This window comes from Drosophila subobscura, chromosome O, assembly GCF_008121235.1.
Source record: "Drosophila subobscura isolate 14011-0131.10 chromosome O, UCBerk_Dsub_1.0, whole genome shotgun sequence".
In the NCBI taxonomy this organism is placed as follows: Eukaryota; Metazoa; Arthropoda; class Insecta; order Diptera; family Drosophilidae; genus Drosophila; species Drosophila subobscura.
Genome location: NC_048533.1, coordinates 11510575 through 11528899, shown reverse-complemented (window position 1 = coordinate 11528899; position 18325 = coordinate 11510575). Strand labels below are relative to the sequence as shown.

The window sequence follows — 18325 nt, the reverse complement described above, 5'->3', positions numbered from 1 at the left end:
ACTTCTTGACAGGTTGGCAACTTGGCAAACGATGGCATAAAATTGGCCACAGGCGCACGGGAGCGACGCTGCACGCTGGCCCCCCATGACGGCCTCGAGGAGGAGACACGCGGCGGGACGCTGCGTGCCCTGTGGACACACGGCGGACCAACGGCAGCCTTTGTCCATATACTGATTGCGCTTTGTTTGCTACTGCCGCGGCTGTTGCTCGAGGCACGCATCATCGAGAACGGACTTTTGGCGAAAGGTGAGCATAATTAATTGACCAACTTGCCGCACCAGACGCACACAATATACATTGTGGCGGCACCTGGGGAATAAAGAAAAGTCACTCTGCAGAAGCGCATGCAACAGCAGCGGAAATGTTTAAGTATGCAGCGAGAGGATGCCGCCACTGTTGTTGCATTGCTGTCGATACTTTTTATGGCCATCATTCCAAGAGGACAAAAGGGCGTGCTCATTGTATCTTTTTGGTGATGGATATAACAGGCAGTGCAGTGCATTTTGCGACACAGAAGTTTATGGAATGAAAAGTAGAAGGGCTTTACTTTGGGATGACTATGAAGATGACTAGAATTTTCTGCACGCAATTTGTCTGAACATTCCACTGTTCTTGCATTGTTGTTTGTATTTCGTTTGCACTGCCTTGAGTCGCAATTGTGTTATCGCTTGATCTCTGCTCAAACGCTGCTCGCACGCGCGCACTCTCTCTCTCGTAGCTGCGCTCTCCGCAGAAATCACCGCAGCTGAGAGAGCTGCAAGCCACGAAGCTCGCATTGTTGTTGTTCGTTATTCTCTCTCGATTGCATTGCGTCGCAATGCCGTCGTTGTTGTTGTTTCTTTCTGTCACCACTCTTTGCTTCGATCATCTCTCGCAATTTCGGTGTTCTATCGCTCTCTCAGCAACAACAACAACGCAGCCAAGTCGGGGGAGTTTTTGTCACAAAGTGTTATTGTAGCCCCTCGCTCTCTGCAAATGCGAAATCTTCGTGCAAAGAAACGGCACTTTGTTTCGCTGCCTAGTTTCTGTGTCGCTATTCTCAGTTCGGTATTAACTTTACATCTATTAATACCTTTCATTGTGCAAATACAATTCTTTATTGAATTACAAAAGACTTTAAATAAACCCTGGCGCACCAGGGTAGCCCTTTAGTCGCAATACACGACTGCTGCATTCTTGGCGAACTATTTTTATTGCATTTCGATTATGCACTTCCACAGCGGGTGGAAGCATGGTGAATGGAGGATTGGAAGAGGATGCGCATGCTGAATGGCGGATTGCTGCAGGAGGACAACTATAGGTAAGGGATTGCTTGGGGAATGATGATTGTAGGTAGAGCGGATTGTTGGTTCACATTGTTGCCTGGCGAGGATTGCAGTTATCCTCAGCTTCATTGTTGTCTGTCTGCCCGGTCTGTCTGTCCTACCATACACCGCGTGGCACATTGTCATATTGATGATGGCGTTGATGGCGCCCCCTACAATGACAATGATGACAACTATTAAAGCGACAACATGACTGGAGGCAACATACAAATAAACAACATTAAACAGGCAACAGACGGCAGACTACAGAATGATGCATATGCAACAGAGGCCTCGTGGCAGCAAAATCAATCATAATAATTTCCCTTTGTTGATGCAATCAATTTGCTGTTACGTCTGCCATTCTGCATTTTAATTAAATTATTTGTGTGCTTAAAAGGAAAATGAACAAACACAAGTAGGGGAAGGACAGGCAGGATGGACTGCCCTTCAATTTAAATACATTTACTACATCATTCTCCATATGGTGGGGCCACTAACTGTTTAACCAAGAAGTTTAGGATGCTCTGAAGAGCGGTTAACAAAGTGAGCTTAAGGGAATATGTGTGGAAGGGAAGAGCACAAAAAAATATATACACCAATAGGAGTAGAAAGAGAAGGAGCAGCAGCAGCGGTAGATGGAGGAGAAGCTGCTTCAAAGGCAATCGCTGGGGAAATCTGCTAGCCAAACATCTACAATACAAGTGCATGTGTGTGTGTGTGGGGGGGATCATTGTGTATGTGTGTGTGTACTGCGAGGTACTACCGATATACCGTATGCATGACCGACCGCTCGACAAACAAAAACACAACCGAACGAGCGTGCACACAGGCTAACAATCGCAGAAGCAAACAGAACAGGACACAAGCAGCGGGGCAGTCTGGGCATGGACTCTCAGGTTGACAGGGAACGAGGTGCGGCCATTATGGCCAGCAATAAGCCATGTTATTAACAGAGGGCGAAGGCGAAAAAGAGAAGCCGGCCCAGGCTGGTAATATCCGTGGCAGCGGAAGGCAGTCAAGCGACCCAAAACTCTGTGCAAATGTTGGCCAACTGTGAGGCAGGCACTGACTCTAGGGCTCGACTCCACACTGACTCCTGTTTTCCCTGCAGTAACAGCAGCAGCAGCGGCAGCAGGAGAAGGCCTCTGTTTGTGCATATATGCATATGTCTCTGTATGCCTCTGTCTCTGACTGTGTGTGTGTTGGTTTGTGTACAGTCGAATCGACGAGTCTCACATGTGACGGCTGAGAGTCATAGTAGCACAGTAAACTAATTCCACAGTTAATGGCAAACAGCGGGAAAAAAAGAGAAACTAAACGAACTGGAAGGCAGCGAAAATGAGTTTGTATAGGACGAATGCAGGGATGCTCTGTAATGTCATGAAAACGTAGAAAGTAGAAGAGATTTTGAAGATATTTTTAAGTAGAGGAACCCAAAAGCACGAAATTAACTTAGAGGCAGAGAAAAGGTAAGCAGCTAGTGACTAGCTCGGAATAAAATACAAGACCAGATGGTTTTTTGTTCAAAGTACAGAATAAAACTTATGTATATTACATCTTTTCCTAGGAGCTTAGGGAATCATATTCTAAGCAAAATCTAAATTTTTAACGCCCATTCGATTCAAGGAAAGACTCTCCAAGAGAAGCTTCAGTGTAAGATTTGCCCTAGAAACATTTCGAACTCAAACCAAACTCGAAATGCATTCCAAAGCCACTTCTCCATACGTTTCAAAAATCTCACTTAAATATTCCCTTTATCAAAGTTGAATCAGGGACTGTTTTGTTCCATATGCCTTTACCTCAATTATTCCTTTTTTGAATACGAAATGATAAGTCCTAATGCCCATCTCCATTACAAATGTTCTAATAAGGAATTTCCCGTTTTCCTATGACTTCCCCTAGATCATAATAAGTCTTCCAGGCAGTTGTCTGTTAAAGCTCCTTCCCATCTAGCCTCTTCTCTGCAGCAACCATCTTTAGATAGCAGACATGCCCCTTTAAACCTTTCAAATACAAAATACTAAATGCTAAATGGCCACGACTAGGCCAGCAGTGGCAACAACTGTCGTGGAAAGCACAACAAGAGCAATGAAACAATGATGGCAGCAGCCAGCGAGATGGCAGCGAGAGAGGCAGCAAGGGCCACCAGCCCGAGGCAAATCAAAATTAACTACATTTAAAGTGAGTCAAAGTCCGGTCCAGGTCGGTGGGGCAGTCCCAGGCCACCATTTGCAGTGCCAGTCCCAGATGGCCGGGGAATTGTATGTCGGGGTTTATTGAACCAAAGGGAGAGCCCGACACAAGCACACAGAGAGAAAGAGAGGCAGAGAACGGGGGGGAGAGCCCGGCAGACAAAGGCAAACCATCGGTTCGCGGAGTAAATTAAAAATGTGGCAGAGAGAGTTCAACGTTGGACAGGATCCATCGACAGCCACCCATTCAAACTTGCATTGGCATCATAAAAACCATGACGAGATGAGTTTAAATCCACACTGACTCGACTCAATGATTGACTGATTGACTGACTGACTGACTGGCTGACCCTCTCTGCCGTCTGCTCTATGTGATTTTTCAATTAATTTCGTTGTTATTTTTGTTGTTTTGGCCGCTGCTTTGGCCGCCTTTTTACCGCGCCACCAGCCTGCTGCCGGCTGCCTGCCACAAAGTCAATCTCTTGTCGCTGCCAGACATGACCAGTCCCTAGCCCCCAGCCCCCAGCCCATCCCTCTCTCTCTCTCTCTGAAGTCCTCTCGTGGTCGATGCGAAAATCCATGCTAGGGGAAATTGTTTTCGCACAACTTTTGCAGCTGAATCCCCGTCGCTTTTCCTGTCCATTTCCCGGCCCATCCCTTCGTAAATTAGGAAATCATTGGCACAAATAAAATCCAGCAGTCAAAGCTAAAGTTGCAGTTGATAGAAAAAAACAGCAGGAGCACGGAGTGAAGTTAAAAAGAGCGCGCCAGTTGGTCAAGCTAAGTGCAATGCCTTGTCGCGAGTCTCGCGCGACTCCTTTTGGCTCCATTTTCACGCTTGGCTTGCTGGCTGCTACTTGCTAGCCTTTTGCCTGCCCCCACCAGCTTACCCTCCCCCTCTCAACGCTGTGTGCATTTCACTGCTGCCTTCTGCAGTTTTTCCTTTCCTCTACCGCTCCCTCTCTCTCTCTGGGCAATTTGTCAACGAGCCGCTGACATCCTTAAAGATTTAAGCTCTCGAAGATTGGCCTGTCAGACGTCTGGAGACGTCTTTGCTCCTGCCTGATGCGCTTATGCCTGTAAGTTGGCGAATTATAATTTTCAGCAAGCAATTAGAGAATTTTCCACAAGTTTTTTCCCTGCGCCACCCCCTTTGATTGACAGGCAAATGATTCGTGTTTTGGTTGGGGACTGGGCAACCTTTTTTCCGTTCTTTCATTTCTATATTTCCTTCAATTTTTACATTTCCTTCAACTTTTATATTAGCATAAAATCGGACCAACAAAGATGAAGCAATTAGGCGTGTGGGGGCGGAGCCAATCATAAAAAAGGGAAAATGCTTTTAAAAAACTTTCCAGCAACTCGCATAAAAAGCTGCACACGAAAAGCCATCAAAAGGGGGGGGCAGAAAGGAATGAAAACTGTAGCCACAAATGCATTTTATGATTATGTTGCATTAAAATCGCCAAATATTTGATCACTAAAAGGGAATAAGCGAACAAGGAATAGAGTGATAAATCAGAGAGAGAAGAAGAAGGAGGAGGAGAACTTTGTACCTTTGAGGTATAAGCAAATTAATGGTTGTAAAAATAAAGGAAAAGGGAAATGAGAAGCTGCTTAGATGATAAAGGGACTAAGAGCTTATCATTAAATATTAACTGGTGTGGAAAGGAACCAAATGCAGAGATTTCCAACTCCATTTAGGTTTATTTTGAATGCAGCTTTCGCCTAGTAAAACATTTTTTAATGTTTTTATTTAGATTATAATTGTAAAGTGGCATAAGCATTAAATCTCTTAAATATTCTCTTGCTCGGGCAACCGCTTGTTGTTCATATACTTGAACACATATTCTCCTTATTGTAGAAAAACTCTACTCAATTCCTACCGCTAGAGTCAGCTTCCTTTAGTTATCACATCTAATTTCCTATCTGTTGTAATACCATATTGCAGCTCCATGGCTGCACGCAAACTCTCAACATTAAACAAAATAAATAAACCAAAGAAAAACTCAACTCAACTTGGCTCCCCATCGAGCCATCAAATGCTGCTTTTATGCGCGCAACTCTTGAAAGTAAAAAGTAAAAAAGAAAAAGAAAAACTTATTAAAAAAGAGAAAGACTGAGAGAGAGAGAGAAAGAGAGAAAACTTGCTAAAGCCGGCAGCTGTTGTCGGGCAGCGGCACACAAAAGAGTAAGACAATGAAAATGCGTTAAGCATTTAAGGGCAAGAGGAAGGCGGGAAGGATGGGCAGGCAGGATGGGCAGGCAGGACGGGCAGTTCGACCGCAATTCCTTAATTAATTTCATTAATAGATGACAACGAAAATCAGTGCGCGCGAAGGATGACAATTTTTATGGTGAAAATCACTTGTACGCCATGTTGCACTCATAAATAATTAATGCAGACATCTAGCGAAAACAAATGAAAAAAATTCGAATGGCCAAGGCAGCAGAGAGAGAGAGAGAGGGAAGAGGCGAGCCCTGGACCTGCGCCATATTGAGCGCATAAAAGGCTCGCTTAACAGGCCCTCTCCGATTACGTTGGGTGGAGGGAAAGTGGCAGGGCATGATGGTGGTGCTGGTCCTCCGGAAGTGGCTAAAGACGTTGAGCCCCGGCCGTAGGTCGTCGGTTCCTTGGTTCGTTGGTTCGTGCCTCGTCTCTGGGCATATCGGCTCTTGGCCCGAGCCCCTGAAACTTATCATTATTCATGCTAAAGACTTAACGAGCGAGCAAGCTTTTGGGGTTGCAGGGAAAAGAGAAACCCCCGTCCTGTTCGTCGTCTTATCGCAACTATTACCGCAGCGGGAAGTCGTCCCTCCTTTTGCTGGCAGCAGCTTCCATCGGGGGAGCAGCCTCAGCCCCAGACTCCGTCTGTGGGCGTTGCCCGCGTTGGATTTGCGCATTTTCATTACGTTTATCCTTGAAGCTGCCTGGCAGTCGCGCTGCTCCTTGCTCCTTGCTCGGCCGCTCATTCTCGTTGGTGTTATTGTCATTGCCATAATCAAGGAGGTGGCGGCGGCAGCAGAGTCTAAGTAGGGGGGGAGCAGAGTGTGCGGGGGGCTGCCTTCGGGTTAATCTTGAGATTTTCGGTGTTGTCGGTTTTACGAGACACTTGCCACCGTCCCCACAGCTCCTGCTGCTGCTGCTGCTGCCATTCTCCTTAAGGAACGACACCAACGGCAACGACATATTATTATGGCATCCATTGTTGTAATCCCGCCTCAGTCTCTCAGTGTCTCGGCTCTGCCCGGCCATTGTCTTTAATATTTGTTTGGCAATTCCCATTTTGAGGACTTTCTTTTATTTCCCACAACTGACTGCCCGCTGGGCAGAGCAGTGTCCTTCCTTTAAGGCAAAATTCCCACAGACTAATAAATAATTTTATGAAAGTGTTAACTTGGCAAATTTCCCGCTGCTTTCGGTCTTTCCTTTATTAACTAGGACATGCCATGAATACCCCAAAGAAGCAGCCATAGAAGTGGGCGGGGGAGTGCTTACACTCTCCAAGGATATGAAATAACCGACATCATAAAGTAAACTAATTAGCGAGCTTTCGAAATTTCACCCATCGAAGCAGCTCCGCTCCAAGACAAACAAATTTTCGTGGGCTCTGAAGTAGGATTTAATAAGGGATTAGACAAGAGACAGCAGAGAAAGGCACAAGGAAGAGTAGGGACACATCTTGAAGGGTTTCCTTTTCCCCCCCTTAATCAATTGCCAGTGTCACCACTGGGATTGGCAACCTGTCAACAGGATTCATTTATGCCTGATTGCCTCTCAATGCACAACGTTGGCCTAAGAGCCTGTGAGCCAGCCGATGGGCCTTTGAGTCTGTTGAGCATTTCTAAATCAGCTTCTTAGCTAATAGGTTTCATTAATGCTGACTAAAAGCTTTTCTAGTTTTGCATAAAATAAGTTGACCGAGGTTAGTGGCAGGATAAGGGCAGGACAGATTGGTGCTCAAATATTTGCGGGAATTTTGTGCGGAAAAGAATTCTTTAGGTAATTGTAGGTACGAGATGGAATGCTTTTGGGTGTTTCTTTCTTTAGCTTAAATATTGTTTAATATAATTTAAAGTACTTTTTGTCATGACAAAGAATATTCCACAACAAATTCTAACATTTTGGGCATATTTTAAATCGTATAAATAGCTCTGGAATATCTCTGCAATTTTATAGTTTTCAACTTCACTTAACATCTTTAAACCATAGCAATTCCAAGCATAAATGCACAATAAATTTAGCCAGAAAGTAATTCAAGTATTTGCATAAGCAAAAAAGAAAAGAAAATAGTTCCCTAATTGAAATAATTTCTTGCCACTCGAATTTCGCATGCCGCAGTAATAATCTCTTGATTCTGCTGCATATTTGTATTGCCGTTTGTTTCTGCCATTAGAAATGTTGGTGTACCGCTCAGATTTCAGCTTATTCTCCATTTCGCCCGATTGCAACTTCAGAAAGGGAGCTGGGAGCTGGAGTCCATGCTGTTACCCCTGGCAGCCACAGCCTTCCAGGCCCCCACGGCCCACTCCAATAAATCGCAGAGCACCATGAATGGCGCTTGACCACAATAAACATCGATATTATAATGCTTAGAGGCGGGGTTCTGTGTGGGGGACTTAACCAATGGATGGCTAGATAAAACCATAAGCAGATGTAGATCCTAAGAGAAAGCTGCTGCTGCTGCTGCCACCATATGCTGCAAATGCGCGTTTAATTAGAGCTCTTCGATTGTGCAAAACGGAAGTGGGGGAAGGCGTGGCAGCTAATGGTGGATGCTGGATGGCTAAAACTCTCGTTGCTGTTGTTTCTGGCCATTGTTTTCACATTCACAGCATTCGAATGCAGACGGAAATGGGATTTGTGCGTCAATAGTTTCGCTCTCTCTCCATCTCTCTTGCCTTTTTTTTGGCTTTGGTTTGGCCAAATCCTTTGTGCGCACATTGGCTCTGGCTCTGGCCAGTGCCACAGTTTCTCCTTTGTATTGTGTTCCATTTTTGGGGTTTCTGCGTGGTTTGATTGCGCGTCAGTCAGCAGAGAGGAAGAGCTTTGGCTGACTATCTACAGGATACACATGGCTACAATGTTTATTAATCAGTTGTGGGGCGAGGTATTAGCAGTGTAACCACTCCCCAACGATGCCTCATTTAATTAACGATTGCTGAAGAGCAGCAGCAGCAGCAGCAGAGAGGAGACTTCTGCTAGAGCCCCCTTCTGTGTGTTTATTTACTGCCCAAGCAGCCGTAAGCGTGTCTGCGTCTGTGTGTGTGTGTGTGTGTGTGTGTGTGTGTATCCTTAACAGGTGCTTTACATGTAATCCTGCGTGATGTATTCCAATTAGAGATGCGGAGAGACTGAGCCAACGATGCCGAAGGATGCGCTCTCGAGTTCAAAGCAATTAATTCCATATACTTGAGCAGCCATCAATCAAGGCAGTGGCTCCCTTTTGGCTTCATCTATAACACACTCCCTCTCATACTCCTTCTCTCTCTCTGTCTCTCTCTTTTGTAGAACAAATTTGGGCCACTGAAATGGACTTTGTTGTTATCAATCGACGCAATTTGATGGCCCTATCGGTGGTGGGACCAACAGCGCTGCCCAAGCACTATCATCAGGAGCAGGAGCAGCATCCACAGCAGACTTTGAACATGACCACAGCAAATGGTGTTAGTCTCGAGGACGAGGAGGACTACTACAACGACACCATGTTCACGGCCATGCGGGGCGGCATGGGCGCAGGCAATAACAACTTGTTCGAGCTACGACCCCAAACGGAAGGCAGACGGAAGGCAGCAGCAAAGACAACGACAACGTCGTCCAAGGCGACAACCAAATACACAAAACTGAATGCTGGCAAATACTTTGAAGTGCCCGATTTAATTAATCAAGATATTGACGAGGAGGAGCGACAAGAGCTGGAGGAGGCCATCCATGGGGACGATGACAACACCGAGGACGAGGAGGAGATTGGTGTGCTCGATGAGGATGAGGAGCCGGAGCAGGGCACGGTTATACTGCCTGATTTTGATGAGTTTGTGACGAAAACCACAACGACAACAACCAGCAGTGGGAGCGCCAGCGCCAGCGAAGACAGCAACAAGTTGAGCATCGAAAATTGGCAGACATTGGGCACACTCGGCAAGGGCAGATCGACCACAACTGAGGAGCCAACAAGCAGCACAACAACAACAACAAGCACAAGTACGACCCCTGCAACAACAACAACCACAACAACAACCAGAGCAACAACAACGAGAGGAGCAGCAATAGCAACAACCAGCAAGCAGCCACAGCATCATCATCACAGCAAAACCCGAAAGCACCACAAACAGCACCACAAGAAGCAGCAGCAGCAGCAGCCACCGCGTCGCCATCATGTGGCCTCACATGAGCAGGCAATGCTGGAGCGGGAAGCGGTGCAGGAGGAGACCACAACGCGGGACAGCAACATACATCGCGTGCGACCCGAAGTGCTGCCAGAGATCATTATACCCTCAACGCCGGTGTCGAGCAACTCCAAGATCATCGCCATCAAGCCAAAGAACCAAAAGCGAAGAATCAGCAAGCGTTCGGCGGGCGTGGAGATTGAACCGGAATATCAGCTGGGAGATGGTGCAGGCAGCATCAGTTCGAGTGAATTTGTAGCCAAATCGAATGAGGAGGAGGCCGAGGAGAACGAGGACTTTGATTTGGAGGAGGGAGACTTTCAATCGGTGCCGGCACTGACGCCTGCCACTCCCGCTCCACCGACGACTTCGCCCGGAAATGACTACGTCCGGCTGGATGGCTTTGCCGGAATGTTGCAGCTCTTCTTTGGCATCGACAAGCCCATCGATGTGGCCATTTTCGCACAGCCGCCGAGTGCCGAGTTTGTGAATCTGCTGTGCGCCCTGCTCGTCTGGTCTGTGCGCTATCCGGCCGTGTTCTGGAACACCTCAAAGTCCTTTGCCTGTGTCTTTAGTCTGCAGATGATTGTGGCCGCTTTGGACATTATCCTCGGCTATGTGGGCGTCTCGAATCTGTACAAGCTGCAGATCTATGCGGAGGCCATGCCCGTGCATCAGCCCGGACTCATACTGAATGCCATTGTGACGCTGGCGCTGTATCTGCTGGCCACAGCGCTGGTGCTGGCCTCCTCGATGGTCATGTATCTGTATGGACACGGCCGCTTGGCCACACGCATGAGGGATCGCTCGATTATCACGCTGAAAGCCAACGAGACTTGGATTTACTTCGCACACTGCGCCTCCTTGTGCTTTGTGCTGGCACTGGCTGTGGTGAAGGCGCCGCTGCTCAACGATCTGAGTGCCACCTACAAGAATAATTTGCATTGTCCAACATTTTTGGCAGGTGAGAAAAAAGCGTTTAAGTTTATTAATTGGTTGGCCAAACCGCACCACAAAATTATGTTAAATAACACCTTGAACCCTGCCTGTCTGCGGTTCTGCCTGTCTGCCTGTAACCCCTAAGCCAATTAGCGTACAACTGTTATGTGGCTAAAACGTTAATCGCCCCCAACAGCGAGGGGGGCAAAGGCAACGGGAAAGGCAAAGGGCTATCGAGTGTCGAGCACTCGAACTGCTGTCCAATTAACTTGTCATTCGCTTTGCCTTAATCTTAATATTGGATTTCCATTCATCTGTTCTTACTTTCTGTCTGTTCCTTATGCACTGCCCTTGGATTGGAATACAAATTGGAGCTGCAGCACTCATTGGTGTCACACATCTGTTGCTGTGGATTGTCGTCTGGCTGTGCCTGACGATCAAACGTCGCTGGCACTTCAAGCTGCCGCCGTTGGACAACACTTATGGGGGATTGCTGAACAAGGCGAGTGCCCAGCCCCTGCTCATGTCCAGTGGCCAGCGTACGGGCAGTAATTCCAGCAGCGGTGGCAACTCCACCAGCACCACCATGAATGGCGGCAATGATTCCGGCTCAAAGCCGGATATGATGAGTACGGCGACCAGCACGGAGCTGGGCATGGGCATGGGCATGGGCCTGGCTGCACAGGAGGATATTTATTGGCCAAAGTTGACGCCAAGTTCGCCCAAGCTGAAGGTCACCTTCAATGAAGTTACGAGTACGTCTGATGATGTCCTACTAATTGGTGACCAAGAACAAACTGATGGCAAGCGGTAAAAAATCGTTTTTTAGTTACAAACCAAAAGTAAAAATAAAACCAAAAGCATTTGTGCGGGAGATAAAAAAAAGAGAGCAGAGCTCGGCAGCTCTCCAAATATTTGTCCGTTTTGTTCTATTAACTCTTAGCATCTAGTTTCATTTAGTTTTTGTCCACACTGCACTTTCCAAATTCACATACCCAACACACACACAAACACACACAGATAACCACACACACGCACACACCCGACACCAACTCCTTCCCAAAACTCTCCTTCCATTACCGATGCACAATTTTCAGGAATTTTCAATTTTGTTCGTAATGCGAATTTTTGTGTTTCATTCTACCATTTCCGTTTTCATTACCAATTTCCATTTCCATTTGTTTTTTGTTTTCGGTTTTCGGTGTGTCTCTCTGTGTGTGGATTGTGTTCCTGTTGCTGCACGTGTCTCTCTCCTCATTATGCAAAAATCCAATTAAAAAACTAATTGCCCAACACTAGTTGTCATTAGTGCAGCGTTTTGCAACACCCAAAATTTGTACGCCACCACATTTCGCCAGCACTTTTTCCTATTCATTTCGATGCATTTGACGCTCGTTAATTATGTGTTTAAGTTTTGTTTTTCTCTGTGTTATTTAATTTAAAACTTTTGTGTTTGTCCATCAATTAAAAACTAAAACGACTGATTTGTTCATACTAAAAACGATTTATAAATAATCTACATCTACAGCACCTATATAAATGAATCATTTTATACATACGCGTATGTATACATATATGTAGATATGTATATGTAGATGTATTGTATGTGTAGAGGATGAAGGATGTTGATAAATGACGATGATGATGATGAAGAGAAACTATTTTTGTTCCGCTTGTCGCCTGTTTTTTATATATATGTATCTATCTATATGAAGAGATTCTTTTGTGATTTTTAATTTTTCAAATTGTTTTAATGATTTATCTAGAACTTAATTACTACTAACTCTAGCTAATTGAGTGTGTGATGATGATGATGATGATGTGGGAGAGAACTTTATTTCAATTAACAAATACTAAAAAAACGAATTCAAAATACATATTATGTGTGTGTGTGTATGTGTGTTGGTGTGTTGTTGTTGTTGCTTCTGTTGTTGTTTTCGTTGTGTTTAGTAAATTGTTTAACTAACTGGAAAACGAAACCATTAAACTAACACAAAAGAGCAGAGGGAAGGCGCTTTTTGCGACCACACAAAAGGGCAACGAATCGAACTAATTGTTGGTTGAATTGGGAGCAATTATTTTTCAATAAAAAACGTAGGAAAGTTTAGGCTTTAAAGGGTTAATAAATTATAGATAAAGTCGCTAAATTTATAAGTTTACCGAAGAATAACTAGAATAAACTAGAGTTTATATGAATAGAGGATAAATGTTATGAAAATTTCTCCAATGACTGCAAAAATTGAAGCTTGTAGCGCGGTGGCTAAGGCAAACAGAACGAGGAGCGCTGCTGCATGACGCGCGAAATTTGTAAAAAGAAAGGCAAGCAGTTAGAGACAAAGAACAAAGAAAACTTGGAGTTAAGTCGAGCTAAAAATTAAAAATTAGGAAGCTTTACTTAGATGCATTTCCAGATAAATTCTTTATACCTTAGTCATCATCATTCCCTTGCATGTTTATAGCTGAATAGACTTCAAACTTAGATCTATGAAATTTTCAGTAATATTTAAAGCCTCTTTCAATAGTTCCACCAATAGTTCTGCTCCCTAGTTGAGCAACAAGCCCAAAGCAGCAACATGAAGCAACAAGCCACACACACTGTCAATTAAACAAAACCTAAACCATTATCAATGACCCAATGATTCATTTACTTGCCCATCTAGCCATACGAGCCGTGGAGCCTCGATATGTTTTGCCAGTGCTGCGGGGGAAATTGACGACGGCGAGTACGCGACACTAAGGGCAGCCACTGCTGGCGCCGTTGTGGGCATCACCATGGGCAGCATGAAGAGTGGTCTGGGCTTGGGTGCTGCTGGTGCGTGTGTTGGTTCAGCTGGCGGTGGAAGCATTTCATCGTCATCGGTGGGCGTTAGTCTGCTCCACCTGTCGGAATACGATGAGTTGCCGCCGCCACCGCCAACCAACCACCAGCAACAGCAACAACAGCAGCAGCAGAGACAACAACAACAGCAACAGCAACAGCAGCACCACCAGCATCCACATCCTCAATTTGCCCATGGACATCCCCACGACTATGCGAACCTCAGCGGACTGGGCGGCATCAGCGATGACAACATCTCGGAGGAGGGCAAGCTGTTGGCCTGCGTGCGTGACGATAGCATTACATATGCCTCGACCAGAGATCTCGAGCCGCCACAGCCGACGGCAGCACCGCCACCACCGCCGCCGTTGCCCGTCAAGGGTGCACCCATGCCACAGCCACCGGCGCTGCTGCCACATCACGGTCCGTTTGGACGTGCGCCTCAAGCCATGCCCGAGATAATGCAATTGTCGCCCGAGCATCATCAGAAGTCGCATCTACAGCAGCATCTACAGCAGCCGCTGCAGCCACAGAAGCCGCTGCCGCCGCCACATCATCCTCTACAGCAGCAGCAAGGCAATCCAATGCATCAGCATCTAGTCAGTCCCTTGGCACCCGTCACGGTTGCCGTACACACAAATGAAGCGCATGTAAGTGTACAAGAAGAAGCGAAGTGGGCGGTTGAAATTTGTAGAGGGGAGAAAACTTATGGCCAAGATTGTGGCAGAAAGTCTGCAAGAAGTGGGAAGAAAAGGAAATAGATTTGGGCGCATTTTAGGAATGTATCTTTAGAGTTTGTTTTGGAATTTATAGAAGAATTTATTGTAGATGGAGGATTGATTCTATCATCAAATTTATTGCCTCAAGGGAAAGCCCATCAGTTCCAATCAAAATTTTAGATGCACTCTCCAACCAGTAGTTCCGCTAGAGTAATACATTTTCGCTGTAAAATCTATATGTGTACGCTGGATAATTTCATGTTCTTGTTTGTGATTTACATAGTGGATTTGGAGGGAGTCAGGGGAAGTACCAGGAACCACAGACGCGACGCGTGGCCCATGTTTTGGGGCGTGTAGCATGTCACGCCCCTGGAGCAAAGGCAGAGTGCAGGCGAGCGATGCAGGAGATTTATGTTTGCTGTTATGAGACAGCATAAATCAGTGCCAGGGCCACAGACAGAGCACAGGGACATGGGGAATGTGTAGGGAGCGTACGTATTAGTGCACGGGCCAGTGCACGGATTGATGGATGGTGCAGAGCCCTGCGGTAGGGGTTCGCCCAGACTACTCCCCCCTAGACTGCCGCCTGATTTGATTTGATTTCGTTTTCACTTGCAGACACGGCACAACTGAACACACACAGAATCCCAACCGTCCCACACCACACCCACTCCTCATCATTCATTATCCGATAGCCGACTCCTTAGCCACTTTCACTGATTCCCGACTCTCTTTCTGTCTCTATCCTGCGTCCAACCAGATTGCCTCCAGTTCCACACCCCGTTGCCTGCGTCGCGCCGACTCGGGCGTACCCAATGAGGCTCTGACGCCACGCAGTGACACCACCTCGATCACGGAGAGCACCACCACCTCGCCGCCAGAGCGCGCACCCTCCGAGTCCTCGAGCGGCGTGCACTCGGGCGAGGAGCGTGAGCTGGAAGTCATCATCAGGCCACGGGCCAGCTGCAAGCCGCCGCCACGTCCACCACAGCCGCCCATCCAGGAGGAACCCTACGGCCGCTGCACCAACATGCGCATGTCCAGCTTCAATGCCGATCCCGCTGCATCGCTCAACCCAGCTACCGGAATGAACAGTGCCACGCTGCCGATGCAGCGCACCGCACCGGAGCAGAAATTTGATTACACGGCCCACTGCAGCACGATGCCATTGCCGGTGGGCTGCCACAGCCAGCAGCTTGCCGGCAACACGGGCAACGGCGGCTATGCCTCCACCTCGGCCATGACCACCTCCATGGGCGGAGGTATACCGCCGCCGCCGTCGCAGGTCACCAGCTTCAAGACGTCGGGCATTGGCATTCACTATGCCAACGCTGCAGTGGCCCTGGGCAATGGTCAGGCAATGCAGGCGCCGCACACCACACTACCGAACGGCGTACGCTACTCGAATCCGCACTTCCTGCGCCGCCTGCCGCACATGACCAAGGCAGCCGAGTCGCCGTACGGCCACTTGGGCTACGGCGCCGGACATCATGCCTTTGCCAAGCTGCCCCACGAGACGCATCCCACCATACCCGAGGATCGCGACTCGGCCAACTACTCGATGGCCTCCGATCAGGACTGTGGACTCTATGTGACGGCCCAGCTGCATTAGGCTACAAGCTCCAAGCACCATCTATCTACCATTTACTCAGTTTTGCGTAGTACTGTAGTAGCTTAGGACCCTACCCTAAATGTATCCGTAAACCCGTACTCTTCTAAGTTCGCCTCTCGGTTTTTTGTACAGCGCCGTGCCCAAGAGAAGCCACACCACTAATCCACTAAACTTCCAAATGAAATGCACTCGAGATCGGCTGGAGAACGAGTTCCGATTTGGGTACACACGAGAATATATTTATTATATATATTCATTTACATTTTTCGATTGCTTTGCCTAAAAAAAACGATGACTACCACGCGATAGGGATCGAACGAGAGCGATAAGATAATTTTGTAGCCACACAAATCCCACACTCAGTCGTAGCTGATGATGACAGAACGCCCACGCAATGAAAACCACTAAATGTGCGATCCATACTATATATCTTCATGCATCTACAACAAATCCAAATCCAAAACTAAATCTATTTATATATATATCTATATCTACATTATATATATTTATACATGGCTATGCTCGTATACAATGTGTAAGATAATAAGCTAATTGTGTTTAAGGTAATCAATGTAAACTAAAGTTTATCATATCATATATGAATGGAAAAATATCTATAGCTAACTGTAAGACTCTCTCCACCCCCTTATATCTTATGCATTACTCTAAACGGAAGCAACAAATATCATCAACTTGATCATGTGCAAGCACTCGAAAGTATTTTTCCCCCTAAGCAATTTCTGACACAGACTAGACACAAAACACACACATGGAAGGCGGAACAAAAGGCATACGAATTTAAGCAGCAATTGTATGGTTTTTTTCGGTATTGTAAGGATTAGTAATTGTATTGTAAAATGGCTACACCAATGTAATGGCACTAACTAGCCAAGCTTCAGCTAGTCGGATATAGTGGACACCCCAGCAAGGCTTCTGCATACACACAAAATATATGTGCGAGTATTTTCTATGGTCTCTCAATGCTTAAAGTTTAAGATGAATGTAAAATGTAATGTAACAAAGCGACAATATGAATACTATTATTTAATGTATGATACTAAATGATATACTGCTACTACTTACTAGCCACGATCCCATACACACACATACATATCTCCCATGCCCATGCACACACGCAAAACACTTAAGACTTTCCACTTTGGACTCCTGCACATTGCTTCCAATGTCCTCTAGCCGCCGCATAGATTTGTTTTAGTTCTTGGTTAAAGGCCTACTCTCACCTAGCAAGGATTAGCGATAGCGCAACACTGCCACACACATCAATTTTGTCTTTGAGCAGAGCTCGAACGTGAGCGTTTACGTACTTCGGATCCCTCCTCCCTGTTAGGAACTCTATCAGGTGTGACTCTCCAATCGCAAGACGGCGTGGAACGCCCAGAAATTCCCAACAGAGGAGCAAATGAATTTGGTTTCACTGAAGTAACCAATATCCTTGGTAAGGACTTCTTGTGTTCACTGGGAGCCATGGCACGTCCGGATTGGCCCACGAATAGCGAAGAAAATGAAATATTTTTGAGAAGGAAAAATAATCTTGATCCTTCATAAGGATCTTCATAGGGATCTTCTTCATCTGTTGTAATTCTGCCAGTAAATTCGCAGGTCCTCTACGATCACAAAAAGACATGCCACGATCAGATTGGCCCATAAATAGCCTGAAAAGGAAATACCTAAAGGGAATTTTCCAAAAAAAAATCAGTCTCCAAATCGCAAAAATGAAGAAATTTTAGACCGAGATACCAGGCGAACAGAAATCGGCAGAAAGTAACTGGTTCTTACGTTTTTCATCGTGCAAGAACTGGCTGCTATGAAACTGATGTTTAATTCAATTGCAACTAAAAGTATGCTACAGTTTTTGCTCACATTTTATTTACAAACCCCCAAAAGTATGCTACAATTTAAAAATGAATTGCAGCCAAAAGCAATAGCGAAAGTCGCTTTCTGTTGATTTCTGTTCGCCTGGTATCAGCGAATCAAAAAAATGGAAATACTCGGTTTAGAGCGCCCCCGTTACAACAATAAGAAAGAGCTTTTGTTGTACAACAATAGAAACAACTTTTATTATTCAAAAAATAACGAAATACAATATTAAAAATTATTCGTGGCTCGATTGGGACGTGCGACGTTTTCATGTGATCGAAAGGGAATCCTTGATTTGATGAAGACCTATCAAGGATCAAGGACTTTTTCCATGTCACAATCCAGTCTCCAATCTGACCGTAGACATACTCGCGATCACGAGAGATGCAGTCAGATAGTCATTTTGCTAAGGACCTCCACTCGGCACTTTCGTTTCGTAAAGATCAGCGTAGCTCTAGTGGATTGCCCATGG

At 46.1% G+C, this 18325-nt stretch overlaps 1 protein-coding gene across 4 annotated transcripts in view; it reads left to right on the top strand.

Moving 5' to 3' along the window:
* Nucleotides 1–17037, top strand: part of LOC117898575 (protein tincar) — a 77245-nt gene extending 60208 nt beyond the window's left edge. Inside the window, exons 6-10 of one of the 4 annotated variants that reach the window (XM_034808090.1) lie at nt 13–247; nt 9013–10851; nt 11207–11636; nt 13487–14294; nt 15124–17037. In XM_034808090.1, coding sequence (XP_034663981.1) covers nt 13–247; nt 9013–10851; nt 11207–11636; nt 13487–14294; nt 15124–15975 — 4164 coding nt within the window. In that variant the 3' untranslated portion in view covers nt 15976–17037. The other 3 variants (XM_034808093.1, XM_034808092.1, XM_034808094.1) reach the window with 3 other exon arrangements.
* The last annotated feature ends 1288 nt before the right edge of the window (nt 17038–18325 follow it).